General features: G+C 55.5%; 2 protein-coding genes across 4 annotated transcripts in view; both read left to right on the top strand.

Annotated features, from left to right (window-relative positions):
* The window catches only part of NAGLU (N-acetyl-alpha-glucosaminidase), a 10,247-nt gene extending 2,385 nt beyond the window's left edge, over window positions 1–7,862 (top strand). Inside the window, exons 3-8 of the mRNA XM_019553500.1 lie at window positions 5–142; window positions 2,886–3,033; window positions 3,426–3,572; window positions 3,937–4,022; window positions 4,365–4,621; window positions 5,080–7,862. Of these exons, the coding sequence (XP_019409045.1) occupies window positions 5–142; window positions 2,886–3,033; window positions 3,426–3,572; window positions 3,937–4,022; window positions 4,365–4,621; window positions 5,080–6,296 (1,993 nt within the window). The 3' untranslated portion in view covers window positions 6,297–7,862. The remainder of the gene's footprint in view (window positions 1–4; window positions 143–2,885; window positions 3,034–3,425; window positions 3,573–3,936; window positions 4,023–4,364; window positions 4,622–5,079) is intronic.
* A 2,170-nt stretch (window positions 7,863–10,032) lies between these two features.
* Window positions 10,033–14,611, top strand: HSD17B1 (hydroxysteroid 17-beta dehydrogenase 1). Of its 3 annotated transcripts, none has more exons than XM_019554601.1 (6): window positions 10,033–10,355; window positions 11,041–11,202; window positions 11,676–11,855; window positions 12,255–12,348; window positions 13,628–13,802; window positions 14,287–14,611. In XM_019554601.1, the coding sequence occupies exons 1-6, from the start codon at window positions 10,259–10,261 to the stop codon at window positions 14,455–14,457; spliced, it is 879 nt and encodes a 292-aa protein (XP_019410146.1). In that variant the 5' UTR covers window positions 10,033–10,258; the 3' UTR covers window positions 14,458–14,611. The 3 variants fall into 3 exon arrangements, with proteins under 3 accessions (XP_019410146.1, XP_019410148.1, XP_019410145.1); XM_019554600.1 differs by having other exon boundaries at window positions 10,046–10,355; window positions 13,628–13,811; XM_019554603.1 differs by lacking the exon at window positions 11,041–11,202 and having other exon boundaries at window positions 10,041–10,355; window positions 13,628–13,811.
* Window positions 14,612–17,251: the final 2,640 nt, after the last annotated feature.

Below are 17,251 nucleotides of genomic sequence, written 5' to 3'. Positions count from 1 at the left end.
GCGGGGTGGCGGCGGCCGCCGGCGCCTACCGCTACCTGCGCGACTTCTGCGGCGCCCACGTGGCCTGGGGCGGCGCGCAGCTGCGCCTGCCCGACCCGCTGCCCCGCCTGCCTGGCCCAGTCCGCGGCGCCAGCCCCCACAGGTAACGCGCCGGGCCCCGCGGCACGCGCGGGCACACGTGCGGGGGCGCGCGGAGGTGCTCACGCAGGCCCTCACGCGGCTGCGCGCCTGCACGCAGGTGGTTCACATGCGCACGCACAGGTGCTCACATGGGTAGGCACGCAGGTGCGTGTGCACACACATAGGTCTGCATGTGGCGGGACACGCACAGGAGCACGTGTGCACACAGGTGCTCACATGGGTACGCACACAGGGATGTGCGTACACACAGGTCCTCACACGGGTGCACACGCACACACACGGGTACTCATGAGTATGCGTGTGCATGCGCAGGTCTTCCAGTGGATACACGCACAGACACATGGGTGGTTATGCAGGTGCTCACAGGCACACAGGTACTCACATGGGCCCATGTGTGCATGCATGGGTCCTCACAGAGGTATGCGCGCACGCATGGGTACTCGTATAGGTATGCACATGCATGTGCACATGTATGTGCACACGGGTACACACACGTGCACACAGGTACACACACAGGAGCTCCTGGGTTTGGTAGTTCTGAGGGTCAAGCTGCTTGCTCAAGTGCATGGCTGTAGTTGGTGCATGCGGAGGCCGGGCCACGGGGACATGTCTCACCATGCACAGTCCAGACAGGGTGGCTGGGGCAATCACTGCTCTCCTCAGGTGCATGGCTATGTGGCCAGGCACCTGGGGACCATCCTGGCGGGTTCAGCTGACTGGAGCCGGCCCCTCCTGCAGGCAGGGCTAGCCACCAGGGACAAGTAGTTAGAGCCCGGATCCATGGGCACTTCCACCTGCTGCTGCTGGTCTGTCGTGCTTGTGGTCACTCTTCACCTTCCTCTGGCTCGGTTTCTAAGGCAAGGTGGTGATGGTGGGGAGATGTTGCTGGGGCCAGTTCTAGCGTAGGGAGCGGAGAGAAGCCCCTGGGTGCAGTCTCTAGCCCAGCTTCCCTGCACTGCTGTTGCCCTGAGGTAGGTGTTTGGAGGTGCTACGTGTTTTTTTCTCCCTGGTTTACTGAGGGCACAACTCTGCATCCCACTGTTGTGCCCCTGTGGGCGACAGGCCTCCTTGGGACTCTGAGATGGTGTTCCCTGTCAGATTCTCCCCACCATTGACGTCTCCTCAGGAAAAGGGGAAAACCAGCAGTTGCCTGTTCCTTCCTCCAAGGCCCTGGGACTGAGGACACATGGGAGGGGGGCGGGGGCGGTTTAAAAGCGGGCTTCCAAGAGCTCCATCCAGTGCAGCCCTACCCCTATGCAGGTGTGGAGGAGGCTTGGATTGGGTTTTTCTTTGCCTATCTTCTGCTTGTCCACCAGGGCTCAAGAGTTTTTTCTGCAGCTGGGAGCCTCTCCCTTCACTGCAGGCACACTTGCCCTCTGAAACCCAATCTTACATGGCCCTTGGGTCCAATGGGCGTTTGCCAGTGGTGTGAGGCAACAAACTCAGTGGAGCTTACACCATGTGTGTACTTGGACACATCTTATTGAGCAGCTGGGGAGAGAATGACTGGGATTTGGAGATGGGGGAGTTTTGTCCTTATTTAGACTGCTAATGTCACTTCCTTGCCATAGCCATTCTGCTGTGCTTCCCTTGGAGTGTTTTGGGCTGATGCAGAAGAGGGTTTTGTCATGGGAAGGGCCCTGTTTTGCAGTAGAGCCATGTTCAGCTGCTGGGAGCTGCCTGGGAAAGCATCAGCCTCCATGAGGGACTGGAGCAGCTCCAGCGGCATGCAGTATTGTCTCTGCACTGTCCATATGGACCAGTGCTCCCTGTGTGTGTGCTGCCATGTCCCCAATCGAGTCAGTCTCACTCCAGCATCCCTCTGACAATTAGCTTTGACCCTGGGACTTGTTAGAGGATCTGTCCCCCGCATGTAAGTTTGCAAAGGTCCTGGAAGGATGTGGAGGTTGAAAAACGTGACTAGTTTTGCCACGTGGAGGGAAGGAAGGCTCCAGGAGCTGAGAGGTAACACATACGGTCCCTTGGAAACCGAGTATCTCCCCTCCAAAGACATATAAGTCTGGCCCTGGTGCTTGGCTGGTCATCTGGTGTAGCTGGTTCTCCCTGTCAACCTGAAGGCACAGAGCCAGACAACAGGTTGCATTTGCTGCTGTCCTAACTCCAAAGGACACGCTCAGGGAGTTGCAGGGATGGGCCCAGCCTTTTTTGTTTTTGTATGACAGAGCAGCGTGTGATAGCTGGTTGCTGAGGTCAGTGAGAAACTTCCCCCGCAGTGCCAGCACAGCAGAAGATGAAAGGGGAGTGATCTGCTTTGCAAGGCACTTGTTCTTTGGCCTTGGCACTTCCTCCTCCTGCCCTTGCTCACTGCTTGCACTTCACTAGCCTTGGACAATGACCATTGCTACTTATGTAAGGGGAGGTACAGCCTTGGGGAAGCAGCTGATTTAGCCTCCCAGTTAGGCTGTGCGTTAGCTGCCACCATTGGGGTGGGAGGGTGGAATCAGCCCAAAACTGTCCTGACTGAAATGTTAAACATAAGGGATCGGGGATGGTATGGGAGACTTCGCACCTGTGGACTAAGTCAGTCTCCAGCCCCAGTGGGGCCAGTGCTGCCTGGGGATGCATCTTTGTCATTTCGCGCCTCTGTTACAGGGAGGTCCCCATGTCCTGGTTTCCCTTGTTGCTGCCCTAACTGGCTTGGCTTTGCAGAGAGATCTTGGAGGGGATTTTTACCAGGTGCTTGGCATGTTTGCTAATGTGCCTCCATTCCTCTGCCCTCCCAGGTTTCGCTACTACCAAAATGTTTGCACTCAGAGCTACTCGTACGTGTGGTGGGACTGGGCTCGTTGGGAGAGGGAGATCGACTGGATGGCGCTCAGTGGCATCAACCTGGCACTGGCATTCACTGGGCAGGAGGCTATTTGGCAGAGGGTTGAGTATTTGCTTTGTGTCTTGAGGGAGGCCATGGGGTGGGGGCCTTGCTTGTGCTTCTTGGGAGGCTTTGATTCCTCAGTGACTGGAATTGCATCTGGAGGCGTGTCAATTGCTTCTGGAGGATAGCGGGTATGCCACTATCCTGGGTGGCCAAGGCTGCTGCCTCCCGTTCCTGACAGGAATGTGTTGCATTGCTGTTGCTGAGCATGGAGCACATCCAAGCTAACACACCTTGACACAGCCACACCTCGGTATTGGCAGCCTCTGGGCCACCCAGGAGGAGCCACAGAGGCTGAGGCTAACCCTGTCCTCTCACTGGAGCCCAAAGGTAGGCAGCTAGAAGCGCTGACTTAGCTCTCTGCGTGCTTCCCTCCTCCCCTCTGCTCCAGGTGTACCTGTCCTTGGGCCTGAACCAGTCAGAGATAGATGAGTACTTCACCGGGCCAGCCTTCCTGGCATGGAACCGCATGGGGAACCTGCACAAGTGGGCAGGGCCGTTGCCTCATGCCTGGAACCTAAAGCAGCTCTACTTACAGGTACCTGGTCTGGACTGTTGCGGGGAGTGGGGGAAGGGGTGACAGTCAGGTAGACCAATGCACACATGTCCATCGTGATGCATTCCCCTGCAAGGCCCAAGCATGCTGCTCTCTGCTTCAGCCAGGGAGAGCTGCCAGAGAGCCCAAGGGTCTGCTGCTTCTCTCTGAGCTGAGAGTGCACCCTGGCCTATACTACATTTCCCCTTGGCCTGTGTCTGAGAGTTGTGGGACTCCAGCAATGACTGCATGCACTGGCACATGCATAACCCAGCAACGGGGTAGCCCAGCCCTCTCCAAGTGTTCTTGAACAGCATCGGCCTTCCTGTTTGAGCCACGTGATGCCGTTGTTCCTCCTCTCTCCCAGTACAGGATCCTAGAGAGGATGCGGTCATTGGGGATGATCCCAGTGCTGCCAGCCTTTGCGGGGCATGTGCCCCAGGGCATCTTGAGGTACGTGCCATGTGTACATGCTTCTGGGTGGGGCTTAAAGGGCACTGTTTAGCCCTGGCTTAATTGATGCTTCTTGATGAGTATCTCCCTGCTCCTCAGTGCATATAAGCAACTCTGAGCTATGACGTGACCTTGTGTGTCAGGAAACAACAGATATACTCCCTGCCTTCCCAGAGACCCCGGTAAAGCCTCGATAGGCTGGTCTTCTGGGTGGGCCTGGCTCTGTCTCTCTTCCATCTGTCTGTGGCAGTCTCTGGGGAAGTCTATGGGCCTGGTGCATGGTGGGGATGCACAGGGCCCCAGTCCCTGCTCTTACTTCATGGCTGCTTCTCTGCACTACAGGGTTTTCCCTCGAGTAAATGTCACTAGGCTTGGCAGCTGGGGCAACTTTGACTGCTCGTACTCGTGCTCCTACCTCCTGGACCCCCAGGACCCCATGTTCCAAGTGATTGGGACCCTCTTCTTGAAGGAGTTGATCAAGGAATTTGGCACAGATCACATCTACAGTGCTGACACCTTCAATGAGATGAGGCCCCTTTCCTCTGATCCTGCCTACCTGTCAGGGGTCAGCGCTGCTGTCTTCATATCTATGACTGGAGGTAGGAGAAAGGCAGGGAGACACAGGCTAGGGTGGGATTTCTGCTGAGAACCAAGGGAAGTGGTGGGCAAGGGAGGAGAGACCTACCACTTTACAGTCTGTTGCTAGGTCAGGGCTCTCACCTGGGATGTGAGATCTAAGGTTCAAGGCCCTGGTCCAAATGGGGTAGAGCAGGAACTTGAAATGGGCTCTCCCATTCCCCTGCATCCCTGGTGAATGCCATAGCCACTGCCTTCTGTCTGTAGTGTGTGTGTATGTGTGTGGGGGGTAAAAGCAAAAAGCGTGAGGAAGAGGTCACAGCCATGCCCCAAAATGGAGTCGAGAGATTCCTTCCCTCACCAGCTCCATATGCAGATGCTGTAATGCAGTGATGTGTATGGGGAAGGGGAGGGGCTGTTTTCAGGAGCAGTGGGCTTTGGCATCACTGTGTCCTTGACTGATCGCTCTGTCTGTCCCCAGCTGACCCTCGTGCCCTGTGGCTCATGCAGGGCTGGCTGTTCCACCACCAGCCAGATTTTTGGCAGCCGGCACAGGTACGGGCCCTGCTGCAGGGCGTGCCCCTGGGTCGCATGATTGTGTTGGACCTTGCCGCTGAGTCGGCGCCTGTGTACCTGTGGACAGAGTCCTTCTACGGGCAGCCCTTCATCTGGTGCATGCTTCACAACTTTGGTGGCAACCATGGCCTCTTTGGTGCAGTGGAGAGCGTCAACCATGGCCCTTCTGATGCCCGGCACTTCCCCAACTCCACCATGGTGGGCACTGGCCTGACCCCAGAGGGTATTGAGCAGAATGATGTGATGTACGAGCTGATGAATGAGCTGGGCTGGCGCTGGGAGCCACTCGACCTTCCGCTGTGGATCGCGAACTATGCTGAGCGGCGCTATGGTGCCAAGAACGCAAGGGCCATTGGCGCCTGGCAGCTGCTTCTACACAGCGTCTACAACTGCTCAGGGCCCTGCGTGAACCACAACCACAGTCCCCTGGTGCACCGCCCATCCCTGCGCATGAACACGGAGCTGTGGTACAACAAGAGTGACGTCTATGAGGCCTGGCACCTGCTGGTGGGTGCTGCAGAGGAGCTGGGTGCCAGCCCCCTTTTCCGCTATGACCTGGTGGATGTGACCCGCCAGGCCATGCAGCAGTTGGTGGGTGATTACTACCTGGAGATCAAGCAGGCCTTCCAAAGCCACTCGCTGCCAGACCTGCTCACTGCCGGAGGCGTGCTGGTCTATGACCTGCTCCCGGAGTTGGACAGCCTCCTGTCCAGCGACAGCCACTTCCTGCTGGGCCGCTGGCTAGAGGAGGCTCAGGCCATGGCCACCAGTGACAAGGAAGCTGAGCTGTATGACTTGAATGCCCGCAACCAACTGACACTGTGGGGGCCCACTGGCAATATCCTGGACTATGCCAACAAGGAGTTTGGGGGGCTGGTGCTGGATTACTATGGTGTGCGCTGGAGCCTCTTTGTCTCAGCCCTGGTGGAGAGCCTCAACACTGGCACCCCCTTCCACCAAGACCAGTTCAACCAGGCTGTCTTCCAGGTGGAGAGGGGCTTCATCTACAATGGGAAGCGCTATTCCTCCAAGCCAGTTGGGGACACACTGGAGATTGTCCGGAAGATCTTCCTCAAATACTACCCTGGCTGCATGCAGAGGATCCGCATGGGGGCTGCATGAAGGGGCCCTGTGTCAGAGGCGCCTGCTTGCGGGGCCAGTCTAGGCCATGGGGGAAGCAGGGAGAGGGGGCATCCATGCAGGGCACAGGTCTCTGCCTCTGCCTGGTCTTTTGCATCCCAGAGATGCAGGAATGAAGGCCCAAGGTCTCCCTCACCCTCAGCCCCTGCCAAGGCTTGGATGAAGGCCAGGAGCCTGAAGGGAGAGGCCAAGCAAGGGGCTCACACTGCATGTGCAGACTCCTCCCTGTGGGCAGGGATGGAACCAGGAGGCAGCAGTACTGGGCTGGGAGTCCCTGCCCATCCCTGCCATGCAGCTGATGGTAAAAGTTGCTCCTAGGCGATGTACTGCAACATCTGATTCTGCACTGGCCCCCAGGGAGCTGGGAACTTGGATGGGGCCAGTCCCTGGTAGCCATTTGCAGTGTTTCAGGGAGGTGGGTAGAAGGGAGATTGTGGCTGGGTCGGGGCAATATGAGGGATTCTGGATCAGTCGTGCAGACTGCCATGCATGGCAGGAGGCTCTCTCTCCCCTGAGAGAACTGCCTGCTGGATGGGTGGGGGTGGGGGATGCACAGAAGAGGTGGGATTGTACATGTTGTGGCTTCTTTAACTACCACAGGGCCAAGCGAACATGGGCAGGGCCCTCCCTGCAGGCAAAGCCTGCTGTGCGCAAAGCACTTTGCCTGCCTCTGCCAGCTGCTCCTTATTTGCAAGCAAGAGGGGAGGTTCTTCCCGGAGATCCTGGGAAATAATTGCTTTGGAGCTGAGCAGGTGGCAGCATGGGAACCCAGCCGAGGCCAGAGGAGGGGCAGATCTCTCAACCTCAGCAGTGGGGAGGGACGAGCAAAGTAATGTAAGCCTGCTCTGAAATGCGCCTGGCTCTTCTGGGGGCCATGGCAGGGACACAGCACTGCTCAACTCCCAGGGTTTCCTGCAGCTCTCACCCTCTGCCCAGGCCAGCGCACCTTCATGTTGGCTGCCTCCACTAGCTAGCTCACAGAGGTCACCTTCAACCTCCTGTAGCCCCAGAGAGCCTCTGCTAGGCCCAGGGCTGCTCCCCTCCCTGCATACCTGAGCAGTGGCAGAGCCATAGTGGGACAGCTGACTGCCTCCACAGGGCTCTCCCCATTGCTGCTGGCCCTACCCTGGGCTTGTATTGCCCTGGCCAGGTTGCCATTGTTACCTCCCCTCTCTGTGCCAACCCACTTCACAGGACTCAGTGCCTTCAAATTAAAGCAAAGGGACACTTTACAAATATTTTTTTACTGGGATAGTATTTTTATACACTGAAGAACCGCTCCCAACACCTCTCCATCTCAAGGTTCCCCCAGGCCTTGCCCCTCATGGACTAGCTTGAGATGCCGCTGAGCTCAGGCTCTCTCTGCTGACTGGTTCCTCTCCTGTCTGCCAGAGCAAACCTTACTGAGGGCTGGGGCTGCAGGGGGGTGGGGTGCATGTTAGCCTAACATTTATTATACAGCTGTATAAAAGTGCTTGGAACTGGCAGCACTTTCCTGAGGTCCTCAATATGCCTGAAGGACATAATGATTAAAGGCCTGGAATCTGATAGCTGTGTGTGCGCGTGTGTGTTGGGGTAAGTGTGTGTGGGGGGTGGAGGGTAAATGCTCTCCTGCTCCCATGGTACGGGAAGCAGCTTCAAAAACTAGGGGTCTCACGGTAGAGGGATGCCATCTCCCAGCCCTCCACATGTCCAGGAGCAGAGTGGGAAGGGTGGGTGTGGTGACTCATTCCCTCCTGCCAGCAGGGCACATCTGTGGGAACCGTTACCGCTGGAATTGATAGCTGCAAGCCAGCCACAATACCGTGCATGCCAGAGACTGGTGGTACAGGGGCAGCCTCTCCCTCCTCCACACCCTTGCTTACAGGCTGGCGTGGCATCATGGGACCCAGCTCTGCTCTTGAAGCCCTTTAGTGGAGTTTCCTGGGTAAGGTAGCAGAATACCATTCAAGCTGCATGGAAGTAGAACCTTAAATGAACATGCGGCTCTGAGCACTCTGCTTGGCACCCTTTCCCTTGTGCTGTCAAAGGCTCAGGCAAAGCTTAGGGCATAGGCAGGGCCCTGGGAGAGCTGGCTCCATTCCTTGCTCTGCCACAGCCTCTCTGGGTGTCTTGGGCAAGTCACTTCATGTTGAGTTGGCCAGTCTGTCCTGAATAACAGTTCCCGGGGTGGGGGGTGGAATCTTACCTGGGTGCTGGGATATAGCACCAGTTTGGCACCCAGGAAAGGTCCTGTGTTTGTTTTGGCTCATAGGGCAGGATCAGACAGCTCAGCAGGTTTCTTGCTAGCCTTACTCCAAAGAGCCACATAAGGCTGTTTGGAGGCTGAAAGAGCTGAGTCAGGGGTCTAGTCTGGGGAAGGGGAGTGAGGGCAGAGGCTCTGCAGATTTCATAGATTTCATAGACATTAGGGCTGGAAGGGACCTTGGGAGATCATCGAGTCCAGCCCCCTGCCCAAAGGGCAGGAAGTCAGCTGGGGTCATAGGATCCCAGCAAGATAAGCATCCAATTTACTTTTGAAGGTGTTCAATGTAGGTGCTTGAACCACCTCCGCTGGCAGACTGTTCCAGACCTTGGGGGCTCGGACAGTAAAGAAATTCTTCCTTATGTCCAGCCTGAAACGGTCTTGCAGGAGTTTGTGACCATTCGACCTCGTCATCCCTTGGGGCGCGCTGGTGAACAGACGTTCCCCCAGATCCTGGTGTTTACCCCGATAAACTTACAGGTGGCCATCAGATCACCCCTGAGCCTGCGCTTTTCCAGGCTAAAGAGTCCCGTGGCTCTCAGCCTGTCATCGTAAGATCTGTTTTCCTGACCTCTGATCATGCGCGTGGCTCTCCTCTGGACTCTCTCAAGCTTCTCCACATCCTTTTTGAATTGTGGAGCCCAAAACTGGACGCAGTACTCCAGCTGCGGCCTCACCAAGGCCGAGTACAAGGGGAGAATGACGTCCCGGGATTTGGTTGATGACGCGATGTTGTAGGGGTCTGGGGGAAGGGGGTGGTATTGTGCTATGTTCAGGGATGAAGCCAGTGTGTGTGAGAGCCCATTCTCAGGAGTAACTCCAGGCTGTATCCCCCAGGCCCGATGCATGAAGGGAGATGCTCTGAAGGCCCTGGCAGTTTCCTCACTAAGGTTTCTTGCAGACTCCAGCATGGCAGGAGCTGAAATCATTTTGGGCAGAATTGGTCCAAGAACCCATGGTTCTTATGGCAAGCATGAAGCCTTAGAGGCTTAGATCCTGCTTGTTAAGGGGTCCCAGGCACTACTGCCATGTGTTATACCCCTGCCAGGGAAGCAGTACTGCTTGCCAGTGGTTTGGGGCTCAAGGTCCTGGGGTCAGCACCTGGCTGTGCTCCAGGATTGATCAGGGGTCTTGGGTGAGACATGTTATCCCTGCACCTCTGCTTACCCTTGGAAAAGTAGGAACAGCACCTCCCTCCCTCTCCCTGCGACACACACACAGAGTGGTGAGACCTGCCTAGTATCCATAAGACTCTGGGAAAGGAGCTAGGTATGAGCTAGTTGCTCTTCCCTGCTGGCAGGGACTTGGGGCCATGGCTTGATCATGGAGTCCATGTTTTGGCAACAGGGGTGCTGTTCTTCCCCCTGCCAATGACTCATTCCAGTCCCAAATCCTGCCCCAGTGCCCACCCTCAACTCCCTCACCCTCTTCTCCTCCCTGTTCCCACAGAATCTAGGCATCCAGTCCCCTATCAGCTTGTACCTGGGTCACCTTGGCTGAGGTTTATCTTGGGGGCTGAGAGCCTGAAGGCAAAACAGAGAATCCATCAAGGGCAGAGGAGGCATGTGGAAGAGCCTTGAGATAAGGCACCAGACAAAATAAGAGAGTACAGCTGGTGCTGGGAGGGGAAGCTTGCTCCAAGGCTCTTTAAACTCTGTAAGCTGCAGAAGTGTCTGAAGCACCATCCAAGATCTGCGCCATGGAAAAGACCGTGGTACTCATCACCGGCTGCTCTTCAGGGATCGGCCTGGGGTTAGCCGTGCGCTTGGCTTCCGACAGCTCCCAGAGGTTTAAAGGTAACAGGCAACCTAGGGTTTAGCAGCCTGCATGTCCATCTTGGGCTAGTGATAGTGTCCTGGGGTCCTTGGGTTGCATGTGTGTTCCTGTGTGGAAGGAACAGGCCTGTAGGACCCCAGGCCAGAGGAGGGGTGGCTGTGGGTTTGAGATGGGGACACTCCTTGGGTGTGCTGCAGGGAGGGGCCTGCCTAGGCATGGGTGGCACAGCATCTTTGAAACCAGTGATTCTCAACCAGGGAAAACACCATACCGAGCCTCTCAGGCCATTGGTTGGGCAGTTGCTGCCCCTGTTCTGTGCAGATGAGTACCCTGCTTTGATCACTCCTGTGGGCTGCAACCCAGGGGCTGGAGGAGTTGTTGCTTGTTCTATTCCCTCGTGGCTCTGGAGGGAAGCAATGCCTCGCGGCCAGCACACTGGTGGGGCAGGCCATCGCCTAGACTGCCTGTCTGAGCAGGAGCACTGGTATCTCCTCTGTGGGAGGGGGCATTTGGGAGGTGTCCTTGCTCCTGGCATCCCTACACCAGCCCAGGGCTTGGGAACAGTTTCCATAGGGAGGACATTTCATGGCCTCAGCTGGGGGGTCCCCTAGGGACAAGGAATTCCCCTCATCCCCCTGCTGCTCCCTGTGCTGTGGGGGTGGGATCATGAACACCCCCCACAACTGGATTCTCGCTCTCTCTTAGTCTTTGCTACCATGCGTGACCTGGCCAAAAAGGAGCGGCTGCTGGAGTGCGTGCGGGGTTGCCACAGGGATACCCTGGAGATCCTGCAGCTGGATGTCACCAACCCGGCCTCACTGGCCTCAGCTATTCAGCGGGTGCCAGAGCAGCGTGTGGATGTGCTGGGTGAGCCCTGCCCTGCTGGGCCCCTGCTTCCACCCGTGGCAGCCTCGCTGCTGCTCCCTCCATGTCTTCTTACTTCCTGATCCTGCATCCAACCGCAGGGAAGGGGGCCCTTTCAAAAATGGAGGAGTTTCAGCTTCCTGGTCAGACGGGCACGGCACCAGGGGGGATGCAGCTGAGTCCTCCTTTAGGTGCCAGACCAGCTGTGCATGTGTCCTTCAGGCAGCAGCTCTGGAGGGTTTCCACCCCAGCCCCCTGAGCTCAGCAGGAAGGGGCGTCTGTAGGAGAAAGGAACAAGAAATTTCCAGCCAGAAATTTGGGAGTAAGGGCTGCGAAAGGAGAGCCCTAAAGGCTCAGCCCACATCAGTCATGACATTTTGGGGCCAGACCGTGGGATGTGTGGGTGGGTAATGGGGGCACTGCATTAATGGATGCCCTGGTAACAGCAGGTCTGTGTGGTGTTTCTCTTGCCCCAGTGTGCAATGCAGGAGTGGGGCTGATGGGTCCCTTGGAGACCTGCTCCCAAGAAGCCATAAAAGCTGTTTTTGATGTGAATCTGTTTGGGACCATCAACACCATCCAGGCTTTCTTGCCTGGCATGAAGTGCCGCAAGGCTGGCAAGATCATCATCACCAGCAGTGTGGGGGCTCTGCAAGGTGAGGAGCCCTGTGGGGGGGATAGGATCCCAGCCCAGGCTGCATAGCCCTGTTTCTAAAGCTTGCTGTGCCCTCCACTGCCCAGAACTAGGCATACTTCATCAGGCCCAGGGGAAGTCCAAGCCTGCCTGCCCCTGACCTCCCAGGGAAGCTCCAGTCTTCCTGCTTCACCTGCTCCTTGGACTTGGGTCTGTCACAACAGGCTGGTCCCAGGGGGCAAGATGCAGCTGCTGCTGCTGCACTGGAGAGGGAGGGAGAAACCTTGGGGGATTTAGTGGGGACCCAGAACTCCTCCTCACCCAACATGCGCTGTCCAGGGTGAGGATGGAAATGACATGCCTGGACCATCGGGTGCCCTGCAGTGTGACCCCTGCTGGTGGTCTTCTCTCCCTGTCCTAGGGGTGCCGTTCAACGCCGTGTACTGCGCCAGCAAGTTTGCTGTGGAAGGTCTGTGCGAGAGCCTGGCTATTGTCCTGCAGGAGTTCAACATCTAGTGAGTGCCAGGATGTGCAGGGACTTGCTGTGCCAGGGCCTCTAGCAGGGTGTGATCTTTCATGGGCCTTGTTAACGTAACCCTTCTGCTGGGCAACACTGGCAGTAAAAAGAGCCAGGTTCAGTTACACAGGGATGTGTGTGTGTGGTTTTTTTTAAAGAGAAGTGCACAAAGTTAATAGCACTGACTTACCTCCCCACCCCGAAGCCTGGGGAAACTAAGCCGCATTATCTGGGTACCCCACAGAGGCTCCAGGGGGTACAGAATACCTGTAGGAAAATTAGAGATCCAACAGTCCATTAAAACCCTTGCCCCTTCTCCCCTCTCCCTCAGAGAGGCTGACCAGACTGAGTTCATTACCCCGCTCCCTGCCTGGCATTTTTTCTCTTTGAAAACGTGGACCCAAGAGGTGGGCTCGAGTATTCCAGCCCTGGTCTCACTAATGTAAGGCAAAGCCACCCTCCAGCCTATGGTGTGGACATGCCAGGGATATCAGGAGGCATTGGAGCCTCCAGAGAGGGACAGAGACAGGCAGGAATGATGACCAGGGAGCTAGAGAAACTTTTGTACAAGGAGAGAGAAAACAGGCTGGAGCTTTTCAGCTTAGAGGGAGGATATTGTTGAGGTCTATCATGAATGGTGTGAAGAAAGTGAATGGGGACTGGCTGTTTACTGTTGCTCACAATACTAGGACAGGGGACATGTGATGAATGATGGAACAAGTTTAAGACAAACAACATTTTTTTTTCACACAGCATGTAATTGTGGAACCCCTTATGGTGGAGACAAATCATTTAACTGGGTTCAAAAGGGGATTGGGCAAATTTGTGAAAGATGGGTCTATCCACTGGTTTCAAGCCTGATAGGGTGCAGCCTCAAAATCAGGACTTCCTAGACCTCTGAATGCTGGAAGTTGGAGGGAGAGAAGGGTAAAAGATAGATTAGTCCAGATAGGCCCTGCATAAATATTCCTCCCCTTGGTATCTGCTCAGTGCCCTGTGAGATGCAGTACACTGGGCTGGATGCACCTGTCGTCTGACTGTGTGGCATCTCTTACATATTTTAGCACTTCTGCAGGGCTGTTGCTTTAAGATGTGCCACTTGCAGTATATGCCACGTGCCTCTACCCCTCAGCTGAAATGCAGCACTCTGCCTGTTATCTGTGTGGGGAAGCCTGTTTCAGGGGTGTCTGTTGAGTGGGATTGGGCTCTGTTTGTGGTGCTGGTGATGGGCTGGCTATAGTTGCAGCCCTGTTTTCTGCCGCTCTCTCTTTCTGCAGCATCACTCTGATCGAATGTGGCCCTGTCAACACAAGCTTCCTGTCCAACATGCAGAGTATGGACCCTGAGGGCCATGAGCTGCAAGGCCTGGACCCCAAAACGTATGCCCTGTACCGCCAGTACTCCCAGCACTGCCAGAGTCTCTTCCAGGATGCTGCTCAGGACACCGACGAGGTCCTGCAGGTCACTCTTGGCTTCTTGCTACTTTTCTGCCCAGGCACCTGGATTGGGTGGGACAAGGGGCTGGAATTAACCCTGGAACTAGAAGCTGGAAGAGCCCTGTGAGAGCAGCTGACTGGCTTGGGGAAAGTGGTTTGTCTCTGTTATTTAGGAGAAACTGCTCTTTTTAGAGCCTATCTCTAGCCTCATGTCCCTGGGGAGATGGGGGTGCCTGGTTGGCTCGAGCTTCCTCTGCCCTGCCTACACAGGTGATTGAGGAAGCAGAGGCATGCATGAAGTCTGCACCCCAGGCCTCTCTGGCACAGGAGCTCTGTGTGGGGGCTGCTCAAGGGGGCACTGCAGTGTGCAGAGCTCCACACCAGTCATTGACAGCATAGCAAGACCAGTGCCCCAAAGGAAGGTTGACAGCCCCTGGCAGGCACCATGCCTCACCTGAGAGCCAGCTCCTCCTGACCTGCACCTCTTCATCCTTTGCCAGGTGTTCCTGGATGCCATCTGCACCCCCAACCCACCCCTGCGCTGCTTCACCACCCAGTTCTTCATGCCACTCACCAGGCTCAAGCTCTTGAGCCCCGATGGCTCTGAGTATGTCCAAGCCATGCACAAGTTCGTGTTCTCCACCAGCAAGCCCCAGGAGGACCAGGCCTAAGGGGGAAGCAGCATGGACACCTTGGGCAAGTGATCCTGGCTCAACATGATGCCCTTCTCTTTTGGATGCCCCCATTGCTCTGGGTTTGTACCAGGGGCTCTGCTCTTCCCTGGAGGTAGAATGGCTTAAATAAATCCATCTCCTCTTCACCTGGCTCTTGGCTCTGTCCATCTTGCTGGCAGCCCCAGTGCAGAGGCCAAGCACTTATGGAGGTTAAACTGCACAGGGAGTTTGCTGCAGGAAGGTCAAGGCAGAGTGGGATGGGGGCAGAGGGGGCCTTGTTTGAGTTTTGCCTGCCCCACAGGAATCCCCCTTAGTTGCTAAAATCTTTGCAAAGCAGAGCTGTGAAAGCTACACTGAAGCAACAGAATGGAGCATGGGGTGGGCAGGTGGCCAGGGCCCAGCAGGGTCAGGGAGACTTTATCTGGGTGGAGGGCCGGGTGCTCCCCTACTGTGTGTGCCAGGCATGAGGAAGGACACAGAGCAGGGCTGGTGATGGCTCTGGCTGCTCCCTCAGGCAATGATCATTAGCAACATTTCATCATGCACACGGTTGCTTGGTCTTTCCAGAACCAGCAGCTTATCCTTCCCAGAACCAGCAGCTCACCTATCACCCAGTTAGCTGCGTGGGGAAATCCCAGTGCAAAACCAAGGCACAGAGCCCAGCGTGGGCAGCTGCTTACAGCCTCTAAGCATGAGGTGCGCGTCCTGCCTTCATGAGCCAGGCCGCTTGCTGGAGTGAACTGGGGACCTGCTCTGCTGGTGGGGTGTTCAGCACTGGACATGGGCTGTGAGATCCTCCAGGAGCTGGTTAGAGCTTTGTGGCCCTTAGTAGTCATGGCAAGGTCCTGCCCTGGATGGGAGACTTCTAAACAAGGTCCTTGGCCTCCCTGCATTATGGGGAGCACAGGAGTCTCAGCGGCAGCAGAGGAAGCTCTAGTTCATGTGGCCCTGGGCTGGGACTGCATGCTCAGCCCTTCCTTACCACGTTGAGCTGCCGCCTGTGGGAGGTACGAGGGGAGAACTGTCCCTGGCCAGGCTCAGAACTACACTGTCACACACTCCTGCACCACTCCCCTGCTGTCCTCCTACCTTTTGCTTCTCTCCCTTTGGCCTCTGTGCATCTTTCCTCCTGGCCGTCCTCCCCCTACCAGTGCCCAGCCCCTCCCAGTTCTATCCTACAGCTGGCATGTCAGCAGTTAATTCATGCCCTGAGGTGCCGGGGGAATTCTAGTCATGAATGCCCCATGAAAGAGGCTGGGGGCAGAGGAAGGGGTTCTCCCTTCAATAAGTGCCTCTTTGAGGATGCCTTTGGACTTCTGGTTATGCTCAGGACAAGTGCAAAAACATTTCTTCTCAGGCATGAGGGCTGACAGCTCAGAGCCTCCCTTTTTCTTTTTTGGCATTAAAGAAACAGACATGTGAGCCGCTGGTTCTGATACGAGCCCCAACTGGTTCTGCACCCTTCCCTGTTTTGCAGCTACAAAGAAGGTAGATGTGGTTTTGGACTGCATCAATGGGAGAACACAGTGATAGTGCCATGACTTGGTGCTCTTTAGGCCACATCTTAAGTACTGTGTGCAGTCCTGGGCTCTGCATTTAAAAAGGATGTGGAGAAGTTAGAGAGGGCCCAAAGTGGGTGAGTAAAAGGATAAAAGGTCGTGGAAGGCAAGCTATATAAGGAGAAGTTGAGAGAAATAAGGAAGTTCAGCTCATATAAAAGGTGATTAAGAGGGGACATAATAGCAATCTTCAAATATCTGAAAAGCTGCCCCAAAGATGGAGAACAGCCTTTTTCCCTCTCTGCAGAAGGTTGGATAGCAATGGCTTGAAATTGCAGCAATGTAGGTTTAGACTTCTTTACTGTTAAAATAGTGAGGCAGTGGAATAGCCTGCCTAGGGAAGGTGTAGAATCCCCTTCACTGGAGATGTTCAAGAAGAGGTTGGATAAGCATTGGTCAGGGATGATTTAGGAGTAGCAATGCCGAGATGTGCTGTGAAGAGAAACATATAGAAGCCCAGGAGACCCTCACACATTTAGAAATAATGAGATAAAGTCCTGCAGTACAGAGCAGGTGGGAATTGGAGAGGACCATGCTCGGCAACAGGAAAATTGTGCAGAGCTTCAAAACTAGCTTGGTCCTGAAACAAGATTAAAGAGCTGGGACAAGATTATGAGAGGACAGGGGGACATATAAGGAAGTTTTGGCTCTCCAGGCAGGGTGTGAGATGTGTGGGGCTGTGTTTGCGGTCCCCAGGTTGCAGTGCAGAGCAGAAGGTGTTTAGTTTTCCTAGGCTTCTGGGCTTTGCTTGTTGCCACATGGGGCTGGCAAGGATTTTTTTTTCCTCCTTCCTGTTAGCTATTAGTGTCTGGAGAGAGCTTTGTTTTTGTCTTTCTCAGAAGCACTGGGTTTTAGCTGAAGCCAAGGCCAAGGTATACAGATGCTTTTTCTAGAACTTAAACCCAGCAGTTTCCTGGCTGAAGGGTTTTGCTCCTCTGGCCAGGGTCACGCCATTCACCACATTTGGGATCAGGGAGGAATTTTATCCCACGATCAGACTGACATGGACTGCAGCATGGAACGTAACAGCGAGCACGGCCCTATTTCTTGGATCTCTCAAAAGTATTATAACAAACTGACAAGTGCGAGGTGATGCACCTGGGGAGGAAGAACCAGCACCAACCTACAGGCTGGGGAGCTCCCTTCTCATCAGTACAGAGGCAGAAAAGGATCTTGGAGTCATCATTGATGCCAAGATGAACATGGGCCGGCAGTGTGAGGATGCAGTCAGG

Source organism: Crocodylus porosus, unplaced genomic scaffold (assembly GCF_001723895.1).
Source record: "Crocodylus porosus isolate Cpor-Errol unplaced genomic scaffold, CroPor_comp1, whole genome shotgun sequence".
NCBI classification, from domain to species: domain Eukaryota; kingdom Metazoa; phylum Chordata; order Crocodylia; family Crocodylidae; genus Crocodylus; species Crocodylus porosus.
This window is presented reverse-complemented; position numbering and strand designations above follow the sequence as displayed.